At 41.5% G+C, this 24,216-nt stretch overlaps 1 protein-coding gene across 2 annotated transcripts; it reads left to right on the forward strand.

Moving 5' to 3' along the window:
• The first annotated feature begins 6,778 nt into the window (after positions 1 to 6,778).
• Positions 6,779 to 23,938, forward strand: PRKAR1A (protein kinase cAMP-dependent type I regulatory subunit alpha). 2 transcript variants are annotated; one of them, XM_030014673.2, is made up of 12 exons: positions 6,779 to 6,901; positions 8,089 to 8,152; positions 9,081 to 9,259; positions 14,680 to 14,853; positions 15,489 to 15,580; positions 15,794 to 15,855; positions 16,385 to 16,431; positions 17,046 to 17,204; positions 17,885 to 17,945; positions 18,223 to 18,344; positions 18,982 to 19,063; positions 21,440 to 23,938. In XM_030014673.2, exons 3-12 carry the CDS (start codon positions 9,083 to 9,085, stop codon positions 21,610 to 21,612), a joined length of 1,149 nt encoding a protein of 382 aa, XP_029870533.1. In that variant the 5' UTR covers positions 6,779 to 6,901; positions 8,089 to 8,152; positions 9,081 to 9,082; the 3' UTR covers positions 21,613 to 23,938. The 2 variants fall into 2 exon arrangements, with proteins under 2 accessions (XP_029870533.1, XP_029870535.1); XM_030014675.2 differs by having other exon boundaries at positions 6,847 to 6,896.
• The last annotated feature ends 278 nt before the right edge of the window (positions 23,939 to 24,216 follow it).

The raw sequence follows: 24,216 nt of genomic DNA on the forward strand, positions 1-24,216 counted from the left end.
ACTTTGTCCTTGCTCTGGCAAATATCCCATTTCCCTAACTAGGATTAGGGCATCAGACTTACCCTGGTAATGGATTATCTCACTGGAGGCTTTCACGAATTGGTTTGACACACTGCTCACAGGAGTGGTACAGGCTGAGGGTGGCTGAGCTCCATGTCTCTTGGGGGTGCACACTGGACTCTTTAAAGTCTTGGAGTCTCTTCAGCTGAGAACCGTAAGACCTGTACCACAGAGAGCAAAGGGGTTAAAACTGGAAGGGGGGGGGGAGAAAGAAACTTTTGCCTTCCCCTTAACTCTTGGGTATAGCACTAACTGTAATTGCCCTGTAATTATCTAAAGATCAAAGAATGTCCTGACATGAGAGATCAGAACAAGTAACGTTGCGAGAGAAGACTGGGAGCACACAGAGGCCCCGACAGACAGGGGGACATCGGGTTCTTACACTGCCTGCTGTGACCAGACCAGAGGAGCAGCTCTGCTTACTGAGGCTGTGGAGGGGTAACGCTGGGAGAGACAGGCTCGCTGCCCAAGCTCCTAGCACGAGTCTCATGACCTGGGTGACTTTCTCCCCTTTCATACTAGAGGAGACAAGGAGGGGCTTTGAGGAGAAATGGCACAAACCACTGGTATAATAAATAGCAGAAACAACTTGGTTCTTGTTCAGGCAGTGAAGGCAGGGAGGCATCTACACTGTCCACGGGACTGTGGTGTACACGGAGCCAAAGTAGCTGTAGCCATTGCTGGCCATAGCCTCCAAGTTCGTGTAGATGCAGCTTCATGACTCCTTTTGCAAACCATACCGCATCAGTTCTCGTGTGGCTGGCTTAAAGCTTGTTCAAGTAATTCAACTACTGATCCCCATTACTGGAGCATGCAAACATATCGTGAGCTTGGATTTATCCTCAGCCCAGAAAGCGCTTTTGGCCTCATCCTGCTGGGGGAAGCGGAGATAGAGCGAGGCTAAGTGACTTCCACAGGAGAGGCTAGAAATCAGTAGCAGAGCAGGAAACTAGACCTACATCTCTTAATCATCTCGCTGCTTCAGATTTAGAGGGTTACAGTTGGAGAATGAAAAAGGCTATATCGTATTCCTGCGGCACACAGCACATGCCAAGCAAGCCTTAGCTGACATTTCAAAGACCTATTGTTTTTAAAGTGGGTTCCTTCCATCTGGGAAAATGTTCTATTATCTTGGGGGGAGGGAGGCAGAAACTTGCATCAGAAATCGCTTGATTCTGTAGCCAGTTTGTTAGATGTCGGTCCAGACATTGTTTGGATGTCAGTCCAGACCAAGAACAGTGGATCTGTCCGACTACATGATGTGTTTACTTTGCCACCTGCTTTCAGAGACAAACATATAAGCAAATGGCTGTTTTGACTGCTTTTATGTGTGCATTTATCTTGCAAGAGAACTGTGTCATAGATGATGCTCGGAGAGGGAGCTCTCCCCAGACTACTTCTGTTAAAAGCACGGGAACCGAGTATTCTTTTCAATGGGGGTATTTACATTCTATTACAAAACAAACACTGGTAGTATTTCACATGCATTCCCGGAAAAGAAGCCAACAGTAGCTGCACACTATCTCATTGCTCTTTAATTTGGTTTGCGTCAGAGATCTTAAAGTCAAGAGTCACATTTACAGATGCTTGGGCAGCTCACAAACTGCTGAAGATGCCCAGAGGTTGTACAAAGTTAAAGAAGCAAAACAAAGACGGTTCACATCCAAATTGCGGGAGGCAAAGACCTGCTGCTCTCCCATCTCCTTCCCTCTCTCTGGAGGCCTGAGCCTCACAGGGTCTTTTTTGCCGTGCTTCGGATGCTGTTTTCTATCTCCCGGTTCTGGTGAGGCAACCTAGCGCTCTGACCTGCATCTGTTTCCCACTGTGCTAATTCCTGTCCTCACTCAGAGTTGAGGAGAGGGAGAGTCCTTGAAGTCCATCACACTTGTGCATAGATACCTAAGCAAGGAATTTCCAACAAATATTGTCAGGAGGGTGCTTAGAAACTTCTTGCCCTGCTGCTGAGGTGCAGGTTAATTGCTGATCTAGACACAACTCCTTAGGTCAGAAGAAAGAGAGAACATTGCGTTCAAGTTAAACACGGTTGGATGGTAGGCAGGACACCATTATCTGTGTTAGAATTTAATCAGGGTATCATGGCTTGTTCAAAGTGTCATTGAGCCTGTCCTTAAGCAAACACAGGAGAGCTATGTGACATACCTCAGATAATGACGGCACCCCATCTGGCTGCACTGCCTCCCTCATGCTGCGGAGCTGTTTGTTTAGCATTTGCTCAGCAGGTAAAATGTTCCCAATGTTGCCCCTTGGGTGTTGGAAACCTTCCAGCTGGGAACCACACTGAGTGTGTGACGGGCTGTGTTGCAGCAGGCACGTCTTGCAGATGTAAATGAATTCCCCGGACTGGCCTATCTTTAAGATCTGGGCACTTCAGGGCATTTTTTTCTTGGCTCTTGATTACTCTGTTTTCAGTCTTACCAGTCATTTTCTTCTTCAAAGTAACATATGGAAATGATTTGAGATCTGCTGCTCAAAGCAAACTTGTTCTGCACTGGGGACCATTTCACACAGCCGTCTGCCCAGCTGACACGCAGCAAGACCAAAGCCAGCTTCCACGCACCATCTTTCAGGGTCCAGAGTGGTTTTTGGCCCATGGCACAGGTCACGATGGGGTTAGAGCAGGAGGCTCAAATGCTGTCTTTCAGACTGTATGGTTTTTGATCACATCAATTCCTTGCTTTGTTCCTTTATTGCCTTTCATGTGGCAAAATTATAGACGTTGATACCGGATTTATTTATGCTGCAACTCATCCAGAGGCTCAGACTACTTGGCAAACGTTGTGCATTGCTGGGCACTGTGTGGCAAGTACGCTTTTTCTCTCCTTGCATGCAGGTATACTGAAGTGTCACGCTGAAAGCTGTCAGGTTTGTACAGTCAACTCCGGAGCTTGGCCTGGAACCCAGAAGCCGTCAAATAGTCTATTGTTAAATAGGAATACATTTTTTTCTGTGTTTTGTCTCCTAATCTATGGATCTTCCTATGAATCACACTGTATAGTCTCAGTGAGACATGGTGTGCAGCAGCAATAGGCAGTTATTTTTCTATGCTTGTTAAAGCTTAAACAAAATACAAGACATGCCCAAAGGACACAGCATGAACATTGTCCCCTGACATTGTCACAGTCCGTAGTGAGCTTGCAGGTTTTAGTTCCACTGACTTTCTGATTGCTGGTCAATGTGGATTTTAGAGCTGTTGGGGATAATGGCAACTTCTGTTGGTAGAAGAAACCTTTCTGAAACCCCACTGTCATACCTGGCAGAGTGCGATTGCTCATAGAGGTACTTTTTTCCGGCCTAATGATCTACGATTTTTTATTTTTTCATTTTCCTTTCAGATGGATCCAGTGACTCCTCAGCCACCTCAGCTCCAAGCTGCTCTTCACACCCCTTTAACACTGCTCCTTGTGCCCTCTCCCCATGTCATCCTCCCTGTTCCACGCACAGCCGCCTTACCTGGCTGCCTTGCCCTGGATCTCCTTCTCCTCAGCTAACCCGCTGTGCCAGCGTGCCCTCACTTACTTCCTCGGTGAATGCTGCAATGCTTTATGCTTGCAGGATAATACTGAGTCAGTATCTGTGAGGTTTATATGATTGCATGGTGGTAAGCAGAATAGAAAGCCTTGACTTCTTTCCTTCCCAGTGACCATTCTTAGCTTCTATTACTGTTGATCACCATGTTGATAAATAGCACCATAAAAATTAGAGTAATAAATTTAGTCTTTGTAAGAACTTCTGGGAAGCTTTGTTAAAAAGCAAACAAATTATCTTCCCACTTGGGATATTTCAGATGCTTTTTACAGACAAATTTATTGGTCTTTTATGAGACCAGGAATATGTATCCTACATGACTTAATGCAGAATGGCGATGAGCCAAATGCCCAAGAATGATGAGGTGGCATTATCACTCAGTTGAAGGAATTGTGATGATCTTGAAGAGGGCTGCTGTTTTTAATCATGAAAATAGTGCTTCTGACTCCTTCTTAATGAGGCTGAAGCAGAAGTGGCTAAATACATAAACCTAACAGTAGAGTACTTTACAAAAATGAGTCGACATACTGGTCCGGGTTCTCCAAGGTATTTAGGTAGCCAACTTGCAGGGACCTAAATATCTCTGGACACTTTCATCCAGAATCTGCCTAGAAATATCACACTTCGGGCAGTGACTATTTGGTTTAAAAATGAGAGCAAAAGGCTGCTAAAACCCAGGAAGTCCTATCTGCAGCTTTCTGCAAGTCCATGCTGTGACACATGATGATTCACAGCCCCTGCCTGGGGAGTCATCTCGCCTCATCCATGCTCAGACTCTGCCAGTATTTACCAGTCTCGAAAACTGAATGTCCCACCACTAAGGACATGTGATGGTTACCATCACTGAAATCACTACCATGCTAACCCATAGTGCTTGCCATTGGGGTTGGAACCAGGACTGACTACTAGATTTGTCTAAAAACCAAATATAATGGTGCTTTAGGACAGCCTCTCCTACAGGATAGGAGATGAAACTGAATTAGAAAAATGGTTCTGTGGGGTTCTTATTAAATGTAACCAGAAACGGCCAGTACCGTTCTCCACCTTACCCCTTTTCATGGTGACTCGCTGGCCGTGTCACGCTATGTCTCTTACGCTTGCGTTGGTATATTCTGCTGGCAGACTGGGCAGCTCTCCTCTGCTCTTCAACAGCCACAGCCTCGGGCAACAGATTGCTTCATGAGAAACTCTTAATGCATAAAATTGTTTGAAATGAAAGTTGTGGGAATAGTGCTGACGGTAATGCAAGCTATTTACTCAGGAATGTTTATTATTTAATTAGACAGTTAAGACCAGGGTCTGACTGTAATTCAGACCAGACCAAGTGGAACAGGGCTTTGTTTGTTTTTAATTTCTCTTACGTCTTTAACAGTGTTAAGAATTAACACATGAATATGTACGAACATATGCTCATGAGAAGCATGACTTAACTTTCAAAGATAAATCAGTGCTGACTCACAGTGAAGGAGTTGTACACAGTTAACAAGAGGGACCTCAGGTTGGCATCACAGGGCTCCTTTTGAAAGCCCATTCTGTTCCCTTTATTACACTCCTGCCTTGCCAGCCGAACTCTCTGGCTCCAGAGCTCAGGAAAGGATTGCATCAAGAGCATGCTGTACAACAGTATACTTGTTTTCTTAATAAAGAGAATGTTGCAGAACAGGTTTTACGTATGGGTCTGATCTTTGTTCTAGATGGGATCTATCCCAAAACAGCACCAGGACTTGTCCAAACAAGGAGTAAGATGTGACAATAGCAGACAGCTTGCAAAAAGTGAAGATAAAAAACACACACAAAAAGTACGTAGGGGGGAATACACACAACTTTTTTCTAGTGTGCTGAAACTTCTAGTAGTTATCAGTTACAGAAAGAAATACTGTTACCAGGTGAGCAAGTAGATTTGATAATTACTAATACTGTATTCTGGCAGTATTTCACGAATATTAACGATTCCTTACAATCTGTATTTTCTGTAAAAGTTCCAGCTTTTGGCTTAGTGTCAGAAAATCCTGTACCCTGGCTTCTAATTAACCTGTAACAGACAGAAACTATCAAACGTTTAAGGAATGTGAACTCAGGGGCTAGCTTTTGTCTGTCGTAAATGGGGATCCAAGATCTACACCTAAGCTGTTATCCTGTACTTCTTTAATATGAGAACTAGTAAACAAGATACGCCATGGCGGATTGTTCCTGATGGCTTGTCATGTCACTGCAAAAGCACCACTATCTTCTGATCTCAGAATACACGTTAACCTCTAGTTACTGGAATCATTTTGGTCACGTATTATACCATTCTTCCAAACGAGTAAGCACTGGTGAATTTTGGTTGAAATGCTCTCACAGCAGTCCTAACAGTGAGTTGTAAAACGGAGCAATGTTCTCAGTTATAAGGAGATCAGCAGACGCACGATTCGGGGTTCGTTTCTCACTTTCCCAAGTCCTTGAATGGGGTCTGTCTCTCCCTGCCCACACAGCCGAGATCTTCGCTCGCTTCTTACAGGCTGTGAGTACACAAAGCGAAGGGATCCAAAGGGCTCATCTCAGCCGTAAAGACCTATGAAATAATTCTGCGCTTGGATTTCAAATCGATTGTAGTGAAATCTTTGCCAAACTTGAATACAGTTTATTTCCCGCCCCAGAACAGCCTCTGATCTCCTCACCCGGCAGTTTCAAGCCCAAGGCTGGCCAGCACCCGCCATCCCCAGCTCTATCATTACTTAATCAACGCCTCGCCCGGCAGGCCGGACCACCTTTCACCCTAAATGCCATTTAGCAGGATTTCGGTTAAGTCTAGCGCTGCCAATCACCCTGAGGCAAGGCCTACGCAGGGCAGAAGCGGCTCCGCTTTTCTCCGAGCCTCCGCTACCGCAGCCGGGGGGGTGCGTGGGGGGGTTCCTTCCACCCGGGGAAGGAGCTCGCCTCATCCCGAACCCCGTCCCGGGGCCCGTCCCGCCGCGGGTGCCGGCTCCCCTCAGCGGGTGCCCGCTCCCCTCAGCGTCCCGGCCGCCCTCTCCCCGCCAGCCTCGCGCGCCTTAAAGGCTGCGGTCCCCCCCTCCCTCAACCTCTTACGATCACCCCGTTGGGAACAGCGGCGCCCTACGTTGCCCCTTTAAGGTTACCGCGGCGACGGCTCTGGGTGAGAGCGAGGCGCATTGACGTCACGGCGGGCGGTGATTGGCCGGGCCAGTTGGTTTCCGGTGGGAGCCACCGCCGCCGCCGCTGCTGGTGCTGTCGCCGAGGCCGCGGCCGGGGCCGGGACGGGCGGTGAGGGCCCGGCGGAGCCGCCCGCGGCAAGGTGAGCGGCGGTGACCGGTCCGGGAAGGCTTGGGGGGGGGGGGGGGCAGCCCATGGGGGGGCGGGGGAGACCGAGCTAGGCTGGGGAAGGGCGCGGAGAGGGAGGCCTGCGGCCTATGGGGGCGGGGGCCGGCCCTGCTGAGGGGAGAGGCCCGGCCTTGCTGAGGGGAGAGGCCCGGTGCCGGAGCCGGCAGCACTCGGGCCTGCTGGGACCGGGGCCGGGGTGGACGGTGTTCCCTTTTCTGCCTCGGCTGGGGGGGTCCTGTGTCCTGGGTGGGGGGGAGAGAGAGGCCGCGCTGCGTGGGACCCTCGTGGGCTTATCGGGTCGCGCCGGGCGTCGGCTCCAGGCGCTGGGCACGGAGGCGGTGGGACGCTGAAGCAGTCCCTGGGCCACACATAGGACTGGGGGGGGGGTTGGTTCCCCCGTCGTCCCCTCTCCTGCCCTGGGGACGTCGTGTCGTTTCTTCGGCCGTGGGGCTGCCCGCCCCTCACCGCTGGAGGAGCCCCGGTCCTGCGGTGAGGGACGGGCTCGGCTTGGCAGGGCAGCCCCGGGGTGGGCAGGTCTGAGTGCGGCCGTGCCTTAGCCGGCTCTGGAAAACTTGGGGTTTGCAATATGCAGAAGAAATACCTTGTGAAAATGCTGGCGTTTTCAGTATTTCTTTGGTGTTTTCTGCGCTGAGCTTGCTCTTCTGGTCAGCAGCCGTGGCCTGTGTCTGCTGGCTATCGGCAGCGCAGTGCTTTTTCCATAGATTGTAATTTGTAGGCTGTCATGGAGCCACCGAGTTTCTCTGGGGCTGTTAATTAGTACTGACCTTCACTGTGCGAGTTGTCAAAACAAAAGAAGTAACTGGAGAACTTTAAGGCACTTTTTCAGTCCGTGTGAAGTCCATACTTGGTGTTTATGCCACTCGTAGTACATCTGTCTGCGCATACTTATGCAGGGATTAACTGTCACAAGAATGAAACCTGTTTGAAGTGTTAGCAATTTCATGTTAACTCTAGGCCTCCCATAATCTCCAGTAGCGTAATTCAAAGGGGCACAGTGTTATATTGCCTATGTGGCCTATGTTTCGTAGTCTGCTGCCTCAGTAGGATAAAATGCATAATATGACTGCGCCGCTTGGCTTTTCAGTGACTTGTCGTTTCTCAAAGTTATTTTGTCTGAATCCATTTTTTCCCTTTCAAAAGCTGATCCTGGGATCAACATATCTTACTGCATAGTTATAAGCTGTTGCCACTGTCCCTGTACCAGGTAACTTTCTTTATATTTCATTAAAATGCCCTGAGAAATTCTTTCCTGTTTCTTTAGCTGTCTCAGTGTTAATTGCTTTATGAAAAAGATGCCATGAAATGTTTTTATATATATGCGTATAAAAACACACTTTAAAATGGTTCTATAACCTGAAATGGGGGAAAAAAACATCTTTAGAACATTTTTGAAAGTGTTATAGCTGACACTATAATTTTAAAGTCTTTTGAAAACCTGGCATCGTAACAGATGTGTTTTACGATGTACTCTTGATTATTTACAGTTCAAGAAATATTTGGGGGATCACAGTGTATCTGTGGAGATAGTTTTGAAGTATGGACCAGTTTAAACTGGAGAGTAGCTTTTTGGAGTAATGCCCTAATTCCATAACTTCTGTTAGTGGACTCTTGCCTTGGCATTTGGCGTACTGGCTTTGGCTTCAACCTTAACATGTATCACTTCCCAATACTTTCCATACTGGCCTCTCAGATTCCCAACTTCCACCCACTTATCTCCTGGTCATCATCCCCATGACCCTGTACAGCTCTGTGAAGTGAGCCTCCAGTCCTATGAAATGCTAGGTTTAATCAGCAGAAAGATTAGGTGGAAACTTCCCTGAGTTTGAGTGCTCACAGGGCTTGAGTTGTTGAAGCTTTCCCAGTTCAATCAAATGCTTTTCCTTTTGTGGCTGTGGCTATAAGGCACCCAGATTTTTTATTTCTTTCCAGGTGCTAAATAATTTCATAGCTTTTTCTTTCACTGTTTAGCTTGGTTACTAGTCTTACAGATAAAGGTAGTTTTATGCTGTGACATCAGTAAGATGATAATACAGCATAACTTTCTTTTAGGCAACATAACATGCCTGACTGTATCAGGCAGCAGCGTCTTTGTTTCCACTGGTTATTTAACCTTCACTTTCTCTTATCTTCAGCAATGGCAGCTTCTAGCAGCAGCAGCAGCGAGGAGGAGCGTAGTCTTCGGGAATGTGAACTTTACGTCCAAAAACACAACATCCAGCAACTTCTGAAGGATTGCATTGTACAATTATGCACAGTGAGACCTGAAAGACCCATGGGATTCCTCAGAGAATACTTTGAAAGATTGGAGAAGGTAAAAATACATAGCGGGAGGGAAGGAGAGTGGAACAACCTAAATTTATATCACCTTTTTGTGATTCAGAGGCTGAGCTTCAGATTTGACCAGTGTTCCTATTGCCTGTTTGAAGTTGGAACTGATGCTTTTGGAAAACAAATCCTATTTTCTGTTAGTTTGTGCCAGTTGATCACAGTGTAAAAGCACCTCTGTCATAACAAAGCACGTAGGGCAGAACATAAGCTGACAAGGAGACTTACCCAGCTAGGATGCAGATGTAATACCAATCTAATGCTTACTTATAGATAGCATACACCATTGTGTCCGTAGTTAGGTGATAACTGGCATTTGACCTTGGTTGGACACTGGCAATAGGCATGTGGTTTCTTATATTGAGACAAATGGTTTGCAATAATCTGGGTACAGCACAGAAGTAGTAGGCCAGGGGTAACTACCCAGGCCTAGCTGAAGTCAAACGGAAGTATTTGTATTCCAAATCTCTAGGAGAGCAAGCCTGTTTCTGCTTCTCTTGGGAGTTTGGCGTTGGTGTTTTGCTTTGTTGTTCCTCTTGCATTTGTCCTCAAGGTCTCTCTGTTGTTTTTGTTGTTGTTGTTGAAAGCATTCTGGGATCTTGGGAATGGAAAGTATTTTGTCATCTCAGTGCTCATATTTGAAATGGTGATTTCACATTCTTTTGAACTGTGCATTTTATATATTGATATCTAAGCAGATAGGAGAAGAAGCTGCTAGAAAATGGGAGGTTTTAAAGGCTAATGCAGAGGAAAGGTTAGATATGACGACTCTATTCAGAATACACAATTAGTAAATAATGTAGCTGTGACCTGGTACAGCAGTCACTTGCAGGTGCTGCTTTCAGTACTTGTTGTATATGGGAGTTATAGCTTTTTCTTATTTTTTTTTTTATTCTAGCTAGTTACTAATTGCTGATGTAAAGAAGAGAGAAATTAACACTGGAGATCATAAATACGTATAGTGGAAATTGTCTTTTAATGGAAATGTTCAAGGTAGATACTAGAAAATGACCAAATGCTGCAAACTAACCTGCTATAACTCACAATGTATTTGAGGAACATTTTGCTTATTAAATGAACGAGAACTCTATGATATGTCTGACCTTTTTTTTTTTTTGGGTAGTTGCATCCTGAGTATGTTCTCTTTCAGAGAGAATACCAGCAGCAAACCAGGTAGTAATCAGGTTCTTAAAAGTTCATTGTCTCTCCCTGTTACCATGCGTCCTTCCCCACGTTGGATTCTCGAGTTTCTAAGTACTGATAGATTGATAATTTTTAAGACATCACCACAAGTGTTGATATACAAAACTTTACAAAGTAAACTGCATTACTGCACTTAGGATAAATTGTAAACCAATCCATGCATGGGGATATAAACCAGGAATATTTGAATGCTTGTGTGTAGTGGATTTATGGTCAAGGTGCAGTATTTAAGATTAAAGGAAACTTAATTTGTTTTTAGCAAGACAACAAGTCTAGCTCTGAACTTAACCACATGTAACTGTTGATGATTTTATTCTCGTGCAAATAGGCTATGTACTCTGTCAGCTTATAAGCAAGCTGAAAATAAAACTGCTTAGGTAATGTTTTTTCCCCTTAAATTACTCTTACCATTTTGGTCAGGGTCTTTTCTGAGTTGTGTTGGCAGGGGTTATACATGCCCACTAGTGTAGCCATAGCTACAAGTGAAACTAGCATTTTTCTTCTTGCCTCCTTGAATTTGAAAATCGCTACAGCTTTCTCCAAGTAATTTCACCATTCAGTCTAATGGATTGGGTTTAGTTTAACCAGATAACACAGTACCTTAATAGCTATCAAGTAACAGAACAGTGAACATCCTGTGCTACGTTAGCAAACTCCTGTGACATCCGTGTCTGGAAAGCACAAATGCTAAGTACTATTATTAACCAGATCTAACCCGGTACTTAGCTCTGATAGAGCAAAAATGTTTGAAATGCAATCTGCTTTGCCTTCCAGAACTAATGTCTGTTACATTTTTAATAAAGCAGAGCAACTTTTCAGTATACTTTCTAAATCTGTTCATCTGTAAGACTGGATGAAGTTGAGGTTGAGGTATGGTATTTTTTTTTTTTTTTTTTTTTTGAGATAGAATTTTGAAGGAACACCATTTAGAACTGAAGCAGGGTTGCTATTTTCTCTCTAGTTATCCTGACAAGTCATCTCTTCCACAGCGCGCAAACACAGAGCTGATTCACTGTCATGTTATTAAAATACATTGAAGACATTTAAACATGCTTCTGAATTTATGTTCAGAAACATTAAAATTACTGCCTCTCAGATTGTGGTAGCTACTATAGGAATTTGGATGTCCTCTTCTGACTTACGAAAGCTGTTACATGAATCTAATTACTACACATTGGTTGTATAAATGTTTTTATTTTATCTGTTTGTGGTGTACTAAGGCCTCTGTTCTTTTTGCTGTGCAAACATATCTGGTAACACCAGTGCATACTAAAAGCTAATAGCTATCCAGTGCTGTGCTGGGCTGTGTAATGTAGTTTGAGCTATGGAAATTTAATGTAGAGATCATTATTACAGCCTGCCAGATGAATCTTGGATATTGGACATTGCTGTCCACTGGAATAAGTGCATGTTTGAAATATTGTGTGTAATGCAGTTATGTGCATATTAGGCTTTATAGAAAGCTGGAATTATGAAGTGTGATTGACATCTAGTTGCTGTACCTGTTCCCCACCACCTTCCCTGCCTCCACAGATACATACCTGAATATTTTCTTATTTTCCGAAGCATTTCTTTTGCAAAATGTGGTAGCTAAGAAGGATATACTGTGCCATTGTGAATTTATGGCAGAGCTTTTAACACTGCTTTTTTAGCTTCTGAGTGTTTGGGTTTTTTGGGGTTTTTCTGTTTTGTTTAAATATGTGGAGAGCTGGTATAAATTGAATACTAGTTAGCTAGAAGAAGTTGAGACCATTTCTAGTGTAACGACAATTACCAGGTGCCAGACTGTACAGTGTAAAACATAATTCTGAAATTGTGAAGGTCTTCTCCAGTAGCTGATAGACTTAAATATGTGAAGTCTTTCCATTTAAGTTATTACAAGTAAGAAATATTAAAGTGATCTTAATAACTATTTCTTACTTGTAAGGAAAAATAAAATTTACAGTTAGCGGTCACTGACACTGAAAACTTTGAACTGCTTCATCAGCTGAAAGACCAGGGTCAACACTTGGATGTAGTAAATAGGCTAACTTTGTTACTAAACTTTTTTATAATCCTGGTAATGGTTATACTGATAAGTACAGAGCAAAATGAATGCCTTTGTCCATTATGTGTTTAATTTGAGGAGCTTCTAAACCTAAACAAGTACATTTTCTTATTCATAAACACCAGCTAAATTCTAAGGTAACTGAGAATAACAACTGCCACTTTTTCTTCAAGTCCTAGTGTAATTTTTCTCTGATCTGGTGGTGTAATATATGTGGTTTAGTATCAGAAATTATAAAAGGTGTATTTTAAAAAGATGAATACATGAAAAGCTACTGGTATGAAAACAATGAGATTTTAGCATGTCACTCCGTGGCACAGTGTTGTCTTGCGAAGTGTAATGTGAATTCATGGAGGTTTGTCTCATTTGGGGGATGATCTTCCTCTCGATGAGTGTGTATATTTTGGCTATTTAGAATAGCTGGTATGTTTTGAGTTCGTGTATTATCTTACCCACCTGTAACTTGTTTCTGTGTCCATGCCCTACCTTAACATACTTCTTTTTAATATAGTAATGCTAAATCTCAGATCAGGCAGAAGTTATCAATTTTATTTTTTCTGTTAGCGCAGTTTCCTTGTTCTTTGAGTGGGCCATTACCCTGGTGAGTCTCTTTCTGAACAGTGTTTTGATACACAGCTCTCTTGCTAAATGCTGCTGAAGTGCTTCTATCTCTGAAAGTTACAGGATCTCAATATTCTATATTTTTTGTGGTACTGGAAAAAATACGGCAGCTGGTGTTCACTTATTTTAAAAGTGTCAAGTTTTTTTTAATGGGTTAAGTATTCTGTATATGAGCCAACAGTATGTTTCTGTGGTTGGTGGTGTTGCACCTTTTGTAGAGAGGCAGTTTAAACTGAGCACTTACTACTGCTCAAAGTATTTCTAACTTCATCTCGGTTGAGACTCGTTTCTCCAAAATCAGAAGATAGAAACAAAGTTTTAAATGTGTTTTGCTCTGATCGTTTTGAAATGTAGCACTATTTTATCAATGGGCAAAAAGCAGGAAGTGAAATGTAATTCGATGGATCAGTGCTTGCTCTTTGGCTATCTGAGAGGTGCAAGATGTAAACTCACTGTAATGGTTATCTGATGTCCCTTTTCTCAAAGCGCTGTTGTTATACATAGCCTCTGTGCACCTCCGGAGTGGAGCGTGGCAGCCAAGCAGCAAGCTGCCCAGCTGGGCAGGGGACACTTTGATCAAGGACACTGGGACAAACCCAGCTTTTAAAAGTGCCGGGAGCTCTCAGAGAACAGATGACTCCTTGTTCGTTTAAGGCATGTCCCCAAACCCTCTTTCCTTAATGCTGGGAAAGTCATTTGAGCTGTTATGATGCAAATGCTCTGGCTCCAAGGTTGGCTTTTTTGTTTTGTTTTTAATCTGATTTTAGTTGATCAAGGTGAATTTTCTGGTACATAGAAGAATCAAATTTCTGTGTGTCAGGTTAGTTAGACTTCATTTTATTGTAAGTACACTAGTCTTCTACGATATCACTGTAACACAGCACAACAGGTAACTGAGGGAAATAAGGAAAATGCATAATGTCATGCAAAGTTGACAGATCTGTGGTTTGTGGAAAAAGCCCTACTGTCTGGCCTCTAGCATCCTTCCTCCAGCTCTTTTGTAAGCAGTGTTCATATTTCTTTCTCCTAAAATAACTGTTGGTTATTGAGTATCAAGTTGGTCCATGACTTGACCTTGTTTCAAAAGCTTCTCATGTAACATGGATTTCTGAGGAATTGCTCTTCTGTCTTTCAGATCAAAAAAGGCTTAACGCCTCACAGCTGAGGGAAGGAACTGCTGGGTTTACAGTTGGGAAAATGTCTTTACCATTTGCAGAATGTCTTTCATCGCCTGTTGAATATGCTAGTGGAAAGTAGAATCAACTTGTTTATACTTCTTAATAAATTAAACTATTAGTGTAACTTATTAAAATAAACACCATTGTGATATGAATGTTACAAATGAAAGGTGTATCTACCATCTATTTTGAAAGGCCTTTGATGTTGGTTGCTGTAGTCTCCTGCTTGCCTTCATGTGGGAGTAATAGTACACAGGAAGCTCCCTTGCATTGGCAGACTAAATTGGAATGTGATCTATGACAACTTTTTTTCTTTGCTGGATTATGTGACACAAACATGTCTTCCTTCCTGTTTAGGAGGAAACAAAACAGTTGTTGAATCAACAGAAGTCTGGTTCTCGCTCAGACTCACGGGAGGATGAAATCTCTCCTCCTCCTCCTATGAACCCTGTGGTTAAGGGTCGAAGAAGGCGTGGGGCCATCAGTGCAGAAGTCTATACAGAAGAGGATGCTGCATCTTATGTTAGAAAGGTGCTCTAACTTTTAAACATTGCTAAAAATTGTAGTTTAAGGCTGCCTTCTATCCAGTGTATTAAATAACACTAAGCTCCTGTAGCCTGTTAAGTCTTGTGATAACTGTAAAAAGCAGACCTGTGTGTATAGCTGTTTAATTAGAGGTTAGAATAAACTGTCATGCAATTAAACCATTTATGCATAAATTAGACCTGTTCCCTTTGAAGTAATGTATATTTAGATGTACCTATATTTATATATTTTATATATATATATATATATATATATAAACAAAGTGCTTCCAGTTATTTGACAGCTGCAACAACATTACATTTAGTCTAATGTCAGAGGAGACTTGCTGCTATTCATAGGAAAAAGCAAGTTGAACAGATACTTGTACTCTTGCAAAAAACCCTTATAAACTTAGCACGGAATGATGCTTTACAGTTGCATAAAGTAATACAAGATTTTATTTACCTTCTGCACAAACTGGCTGTAAGCATTGACTATATTTGGTTTTAGATCTATAGTGCTTGAAAGAAACTGGAAAAAAATCAGCCAGTGTTTTGTAGCACTTTTAAGTTATATACCCTGGGAATGGAGAAATTTTTCTTGAAAAAATTAGTCAGTTACTTTTTCTGATTATATCCTAGGTTATTCCAAAAGATTATAAGACAATGGCTGCTCTGGCAAAAGCTATTGAGAAGAATGTGCTATTTGCCCATCTTGATGATAATGAAAGAAGGTAGGAATAAATCTTTGTAGTCTTAAAAGTTCAGACTTCAGAAGAGCTAAATGTGTCTTACTGTACAAAGCTGCACAGCCGCTTTACAACAGTCAGTGTAACCATACAGAGGTTATAGGAAAAGTATTGATGGGTTGGAGGTACAGATGTATGAATGAATGCATGCATGGCAGTTGTCCAAGCAATGTCTAATTTTGATATCCTTTTCTTCAGTGACATCTTTGATGCAATGTTCCCTGTCACTTACATTGCAGGAGAGACTGTCATACAGCAAGGCAAGTGACAATGTTTACATTGACAAATAAGTTGGAGATGGTGAGCAGGCTCTGGCCTAGTGTTCTTGTTAGGTTTTGGGGTTTTTCTGAAAATAAAAACGTTGTCTGGATGCAGTGACACTTTCTTGCTATGCTGTCTGAAGCACAGCTCATGCTAAAGTGAGGAGTGGAGCAATTGTAGGAAGATGTGGTTTTGTTGCATATGTTACCTATTGGAAAGATTGTCATTTGATGGCATTGTAGAGCATGTTATGTCAGTTTATGGATCCAGTATGCCTTTCCAGTATTCTTGGAAATGCTGCTGATCTCCGGCATACCAGTAGATGTCCTCTTTCACAGGACTGAGAGGAGTGCAAAATCAGCAAAATATGAAACTTCACCCTGCAAGCTGTGCAAAAATTAGTCTCTGCCAACCTTACTAGATTCTAAACACCAAAGTTGGCAGAGATGCCAGTTCTGTGAAATGTGAATGTTTGCATAGCTTTACTCTCCTTTTAAGTGTGTATTCAATTTTTTTTTTCTTCTTTAGGTGATGAAGGTGATAACTTCTATGTTGTTGATCAAGGCGAAATGGATGTAAGCATTACTGGTAGTTTATTAATGATATATTCATTCCTAGCAGAAGAATAGCCCGGTATTTGTAGGCCTTTTCTACAGGTCCTTCCTTTAGCAGCTTTTCTCACAAGTTCTTACTTGTAGAAGCTTATTTTGCTTTGGAGCTTCTTTGCTCCTCAACAGCTCAGCCTGGCTGCACAGACCATGAATTGTGTTGAGATTCAGACACCAACACAATACTAATGCTTTACAAGTGCTGGGTGGAGTCTAGCTGAGGTGTGGGACAGGCTTTAAGAATGACAAGGCTTCTTATTTTCCAGTCCAACTAATCCATAGCTTTCTCTGACAGACTTTGAGATTTTATTTCCTATCAAAGGGTCTCAGGAGTCTTCGTGTGTGGTCTGTGCATGTGATGTAGATATAGAAGAGAATCCCTTTATTGATGAAAGTAAAAATTCTGGCTGGGACTGGGGTTGGCTGTGAAGTGTTGATGAAACGCTGAAATGGTCAACTCTGTACAGACAGGAAAATTTCCCGTTATGATAAAGGAAATACAGGGTAGCAGGAGCTTTGTTGTCTCTACCAGCTCACAAGATGCCATGAGCTTTGGCTTACCATGATGCACTGCCTTTCAGGTTTATGTGAACAGCGAGTGGGCAACCAGCGTTGGTGAGGGTGGAAGCTTTGGAGAACTTGCCCTTATATATGGAACTCCCCGTGCTGCAACTGTCAAAGCAAAGACGAATGTGAAGTTGTGGGGCATTGATAGAGATAGCTATAGAAGGATCCTGATGGCAAGTATTTTTCTAGCTGATGTATGGCTTATGTCATTGACTCAAGTAGCTGTGTGCATAACCTGGAATGATGCTTTTGGTTTTACTATTCACTCAGCTTATACTGGTCATTTGACCTTCTATCTGTGCCTGTCATTTGCTGGAGTTATTTATTCAAAACCCTGCTACTTCTTTTGTAATCAGAAAGCTGATCACTCAGCATACGTTTGTCAGGCGTGGGGCCATGGGGAGTCTTGCATTAGTGAACAAAACAGTACCAATGCAGTATTAAACTGTACTGAAAATGTAATACCTACTGGTTAACTTGTCAGGCACTTTGATTCTGCTCTGCATTTAGCTTGCTATTTGTAAGTAGTGTGTGTGAACAACAGCTGTAACTAACTTGAGCAGGTGTTGTGAATTTTGGTAAGGTTATACAGTTAAAATGCATTTAAGAAACATTAAGGCTGCAATAAATGCTAAGTACTTTATGAAGGTTGCTGAACTCTGAAATATTACTGAAATAATTAAATTTGAAAACACTTAATCTTGTGGGTTTGGGGTCTGTGAGACAGGATGCAGTATGTCTGGTTAAATTTATTTTTGCCTTGAGTTTTATTTGAAGCCTCATGTAAAATGTGATGTAGAAGGAAAACTTACTTTGTGTGCTTGGGTTGTTTTTTTTTTTGTTTTTTTTGTAGGGGAGTACTTTAAGAAAGAGAAAGATGTATGAGGAATTCCTTAGTAAAGTATCTATATTGGGTAAGTGAGAACACTTCTGAAGTGGAATAAATTGCCATATTATAGTAAAGCTGTTCCCCAGCATTATTATGATAACAGGCTATTGTGGTAATCCATTAAAACTAACTCCAAAGCCTGTACTGTTTTTCTGCATCATTCAGAAATAATTCTAATTCAAGTCTTGGTATCTGATGCATAAACATAGCCAGAAGTAGGTTGACCTTTGTATAAAGACAGAGCAAAAAGTAGAATTTGTGCCTTGAAAAGATACTCTGTTAATGAACTATTAACTCTACAGAATCTCTGGACAAGTGGGAGCGTCTCACGGTAGCTGATGCATTGGAACCGGTACAGTTTGAGGATGGGCAAAAGATTGTAGTCCAGGGAGAGCCAGGAGATGAATTCTTCATTATCTTGGAGGTAAGGAAGGTCAAAATTAAAAGCTGAGAACTTTACTACTTTTTTTTAAGATGGCTTATTCTGTCCCTAAATAGACTCTTGGAGAAAAATGAAATATAAGAATTTACTTGTAGAGAATTCCTGAAGAAATACAATCTTGCTGGACATGCAGAAGCTTATATTTAGTTTTGCTATTTTTACAAATGGTGCTTCCAGGAAAAAAGTAACAAGTTTCTGGCTGAAACCAGTTTTATGTTTTTCAGGGGAGTAGAGACCCATTCTAGATAGCTAGTAATGTCTTGCTAGTGGTATCATTGTCTTCTGAGTTGTGGTGGTTTTTTGGTTTTTTTTTTTTTTTTTTTTTTTTTTTTTTTTTTTTTGCTAGTCATACCGTAATATTCTTAGTGTTTTGAGGAAAAACAGGAAGAAATCAGTGCTGTGGATATGTAAATACCCTAGATGTTTGATGCTTAGAGAGGAGGGAGGACCAGCTGTTTTTATAGAGCAGTCTGGTGAAGTATGCAAGGACTATGAAGTGGTTTTTAAAGACTGAGACATAGTAACAGTCCTTCCTGCAAAGCAGCTGATTCCTTCTGGAATTCAATGTTTCAAGTGATGCTGAAAATTCCAATTGTTTAATTGTTGTGATTTATTAAAGGGCACAGCTGCAGTGTTACAGCGTCGATCAGAAAATGAAGAATTTGTTGAAGTGGGCAGACTGGCGCCTTCTGATTATTTTGGTGAGTTACATAGTGACAACTGTGATTACATACACCACTGTTACCATTTTACCTGTGCTGTGTTCATGACTGCTGTGGATGATGGTGATGGGATGGATTTGATTAATTACTGTTTTGGCTAACTGCTGTAGCTTCACTCAACGTCAGGTGAGTATCAGAATCACTTGGCATTCAGGTGTGCAAGCCTGTCACAGAAATGGGATTGTTCTAGAGTACTTTAATTTAGAAGGGACCTGATGGTGATTTGGTCTGACCTCCCTACTCTAAGCAGAGCTAACTTTGAAATTGCATCATATTGCTCAGGGCTGTGTCCAGCTGAGTCTCTTGTGTCTCCAGGGTTGGAGATTCCACAACTTCTCTGGGCAATTTCTTTCAGTGTTTAACCAGCCTTATTGTGAATAACTTTTTTCTTTATGCTTAACAAGAATTTCCTGTTCTGCAACTTGTTTCTTTCCCTCTGTGTTACACTGTGCAGGGAGAGGTCTAGTTTTGTCTTTATAATCACTCATTACACAGCTGAAGACAGCAGTAAGATTCCCTCCTTAGCCTTCTTTTCTCAAGGTCAGACTAACCCAGCTGTTTCAGCACCTCTTTGTACATCCTGTGCTGCAGTCCCCTAACCATCTGGGTGGCACTGCTGGACTTGCTCTGCTTTGTCAGCATCTTGTACTGGGGACCCCAAAAGTGTGTGGTACTTTGGATGTAGCCTCCTAAGTGCAGATCAGGGTCTTTTCTCCTTCTGTTGAAGGTGTTCTTACTCAGCCAGAAGTTATGTGGTGTGTAAGTTGCTTTGGCTTGAAAAAGTTACATATGCTGGCAAAGAAAAAGGCTAAGATCCTATTATAAATACTCGCTTGTGAAGACTTCTTGAAATAATCTTCACATGGAACTAATCACTTGTCTAGTGGATGTTGATTTATTTTGGATCACAGATAAGGACTGGATATGTATGCTCACAGAGCATTCTTGCAGTAGAATGTAATAGTATATAACAAGATATTACTGGCAGCTTTATTTTGGGTTCAGAAAAGTGGCTTGCAGTTCTGAAATAAAGCAAGTAACTTGTTCAGAACCTACTATTTAATGTTTAAATACTTCCCCCTCAAAAAAAAAAAAAAAAAGCATAACTTCTTTCTCATGTTTAAAGTAGGTCCTCTTTCCTTATGACTCTTTCTAAGGAGTCCTCTTGCTAAAGCCCTCTGGTTGTCTGTTCAGTTTTTCAGCTTTGTAGATGATGTAATCAACAAATAACTCTGTTGCAAGGCCTGAAGTGGGATGTACTCAAGAGTGCACTAATAGTACTGGATCTGACCAAAAGTCTGCTTAGCTCAGTATCTAGTACTAGATTTTTATTTTATGTGCGTCTTTTCAGTCTCTTCTAATATTTCCCTTGATGTGTACTCTTGAGTTTCCCACTCCTAAACTAAATGTTACCTCTACCATTGTGTTCAGGTGCTGCAGACCTGTCCTCTGGGGGTTTAACTCTCCCTTAGAACCTACTTACTCTTTTGCAAGCCTGTGTTTTGGAGGCTAGTGAGTTCAAGAGTTTTAATTGGGCACAGAGGAAAAGTTTTTCTCATTTCTTTTGAACATGCCTTCTGATAATGCAGGCAGATTTATTCTCTGAGGAGCACTGAGTTCTTTCCTCAGTCCTGAACTTGGAGATAACAAGCCCAACTGCTTAAAAACAAACCCAGAAACTGATGCTGTGGCTTCTTTCACTGTTGTTGCTAGGAATGTTAGGGGTAGCTGTTGTCACCAATGGAAACAAGGACCTGTTGAAAACTTCATTTCCAAGTATGTTGTTTAGCAGTTGTAACAGTTATTTGAAATTAAGCTTTTGGCATGTTTGTGTGTGTCTTGTGAAATGGGAATCCCGGTCTTCAAGATACTCATCTTCCACAGCCCCGTGGCCAAGTCAGATTCTTGATACTGGCTAGCTATGGGTTAAAGGCTTCTGTTGTGTGCTGGTCTTGTTGTCCTGAGTTTCCTAGAAATACCAGTATTGAACAGTAGCATACCTTACCTGTTAGAAAAATAACTACTTGTTGACTAAGAAAATCATGTGGTTAATTGAAGAAGGCCTAAAGATTTTCAACACTGGTTCTATTTAGGAAAAGGTCATGTCTCAGAGAGACTTGAATGCAGACAGGCTTTTTAGTAAAGAAAATTTTCCTTAGTCAGTTCATCAAGTAGTCTTTTTACACTGCCTTCACAATTGCTTCTAATGTAACTGTATAAATACTTGCTCTGATCAGTGTTAAAACATGAATTACCTTCTGTTCAATTCCTGCAGCAGTTTGAAATACAACAGCGTAATTTCTTTGGCTCTTTGCACGCTCATTTTTAACACTTTGCACTTTCCTGTTGCCCTAGGTGAAATAGCTCTGTTGATGAACCGTCCCCGTGCTGCCACAGTTGTCGCTCGTGGCCTGTTGAAATGTGTAAAGCTTGATCGACCCCGATTTGAACGTGTCCTGGGTCCGTGCTCGGATATTCTCAAGCGAAACATCCAGCAGTACAACAGTTTTGTATCACTGTCTGTCTGAAACCTTCCTCCCTATCCAAAACATGCTTCACGAATGCAGACTGCTTTATTACCCTTGTGCAGAGCCACATTGCTGGTGGCATTTGCAGCTTCCTGTCTGTTTAAAAAAAGACAAAAAAAAAATTGCTTATCATGGCACTATTTTTAATTTAGAGCATATTAGTTCTGTGCTCTCTGTCCCATTAAATTAATAGAAAAAGTTCTATGGAGATGTTTGCTCTTATGGCTTCTCTCTGTGCAACAGTGTCCAACTCAGGCAAATGCAGCCTTGCTTCAGCGAGGGAGAGATCTCCTGGCACCATGACAATTGCCATAGAGTAAGGAGGTGACAGCAGAGGGGAGGGGGGGAAATTCTTTTAAAGGTGTTGGACAGATTTTAATGCTGTGGTCATAATCTGCTGTATTTCTTTTCAAATGAGAACTGCCCTTGTAATTGAGCTTCTTGGGGCTTGGGGTTTTTTGTTTTTTTTTTTTTTAATTTTCTGGGTACTGTAATCCTGGGTTCAGTCGTGAGGCATCAGCTGCTAAGAAAGCCACAGTTGGAATTTAACAGTATAATTGTTCCTGTGTCTGCTGGTTTAAGATTGCTTAGTTCTGTTTTTGTCAAGTGTAAATCAAAGCTTTCAAGGTTAATAGTTCTGGTGAACTACTGCAGTTGTTACTTAATTTGCTGACTTGCCGCAACTGATTTTTTTCTTGTTCTTTCTTCAGCGATAGATATGCCATTTAAAACTTCCTGTTCAAAGTGGCAAGAACCAAATGTTAAATGAAATGCCTGACTTTGGTCTCTAGGACATAGATTGGTGTAAGAATGGTGCAGCTGTCCAGCTGTTAGTAACGTTCAAGTATTTAGATTGGTGTAGAAATTGGAAGCAAACATTTTATTTTCCCTGTGACTCTTGCTTGCTTTGTATTCCTCAGTTGACTTCTTAAAAAATGTTCATCAGTTCAGGTGATGCTTTGTTACCAGGGAAAATAAATGTTGAGTATTTATGGCCAGCATCAGTTGCAGGTGGCAAGATTGCTGGTCTATATAGATGCCATTATTCTTGGTAGAGAATGTGAGGCAGAAAAAGTGAATGTTTTAACTTTCCTGCAACACTCAGTTATTTTAAGTTTTTAAATTGGTCAATTCATAATTTTTAAAATGGTTAATTATAAATGTAGTTTAAATACAAAAGGTGCATACTCTTTCCTTGCTTATGGAATTTACATGACACATATTTCATACTCACTCTTTTTTCCAAGTTCAATATGTTGCGGAGTCTTAAATGTATTTCAGTATTTACCAGCTTTGTGTTCCATTATTCTGTGCGCACCAATACTTCCCAAAAGTTTTTACTGAATTCCACGGTTCAATAATGGTAGGCAATTTTTAAGGTTTCCTTTAAACTGTAATTTATATAAAGTAGTGTAGGTTTGTATTTGGGAGTGACAGCAAGCAATTTCGCATTTGTTGTGCAACTACTTCTAACGATGGAGCCCTCATTTTATTTCCTTTCTGAGGTTGTATGGATTCAAGTTCAACAGACTTTCTCCCAGGCATGCAGATAATCAGAAAGAGTTTGCTAATTGATGCAAAATAATACTGAGGGTATCAAGCCTTTATGAAAGGTTTCAGGGTATTTCTGAACCTGAAATCCCAATAATGGGATTTAAATGCTTGTGGTTTGAGTTCTCTATTTGAAGATGTTGAGTAGAGGATTTCTGCCATAGTCCTTAAGAAGTAAGCAAATGCTACCTTTTTTGGTTCTTTTTTTGGGTTTGTTGGGGGTTTTTTTTGGTAAAACTGTTTTCTTAAGTTTTGACTCTATCCAGGTTTTTTTTTCATATGTGTTCTTTGTGTTACTTTAAAGCACCAAAAACTGTGTAAACTAGTTAGAGCTCCACAAAAAAGTGCACATTTTTTTTATATAAGGCTTTCTAATCAAGTTTCACTACTGCATCTTTTTAGCTTGCTGTTTACTCCCTTTTGTAGTTTTACCTACAAGATTTTAAGATAAATCAGCTAAGTCTGAGTTAAATATTAATCACAGTTATAGCTTTACCTTTGTGTGCAATTTAAATATGTTTGAAACCACAATTGGCATAGTTTTGCCTTAGCTAACATTCAGGGCTTTAGAAGTAATTTTTTGCTAGTCCACCTTTAGCAAATTTATGAAGTCTATTGCCCTAGAAAGCTATAGTCAACCAGAGGACCATTTTTGTATTGTTACCTGACTATATAAGTCTGATTTACTGTATGTGCTAATATATTATATTATATTCCTTTTGTTATAGATTGTCCTAATGGCAGGTAAAGCAATAAAATGATTTAAATTCTTAAATGCAATCAGTGGCTTTTTTTTTTTTTTTTTCCCTATATTGTGTTTTCCTTTGGCCTTAGAGGATGCATTATTAAAGAGGTGGTAGAAACTAAGAAGCTTAATGGATTAGGTTTGTGTTAACTCTGAAGGCTTGAGTTCCAAGTCCTAGCTTATAGCACAACTGAACCTTCCCCTCTGGAGCCTGCCAGAGAGCTTGGTCTCCACGAGACAACCTGTGCCTGTGACCCAGGAACTTCTCTGGAGTTCTGGCATTGGGTGCACATCATTGCTTTTGAAGT

The sequence above is a fragment of the Aquila chrysaetos genome, chromosome 5 (genome assembly GCF_900496995.4).
Source record: "Aquila chrysaetos chrysaetos chromosome 5, bAquChr1.4, whole genome shotgun sequence".
NCBI lineage: Eukaryota > Metazoa > Chordata > Aves > Accipitriformes > Accipitridae > Aquila > Aquila chrysaetos.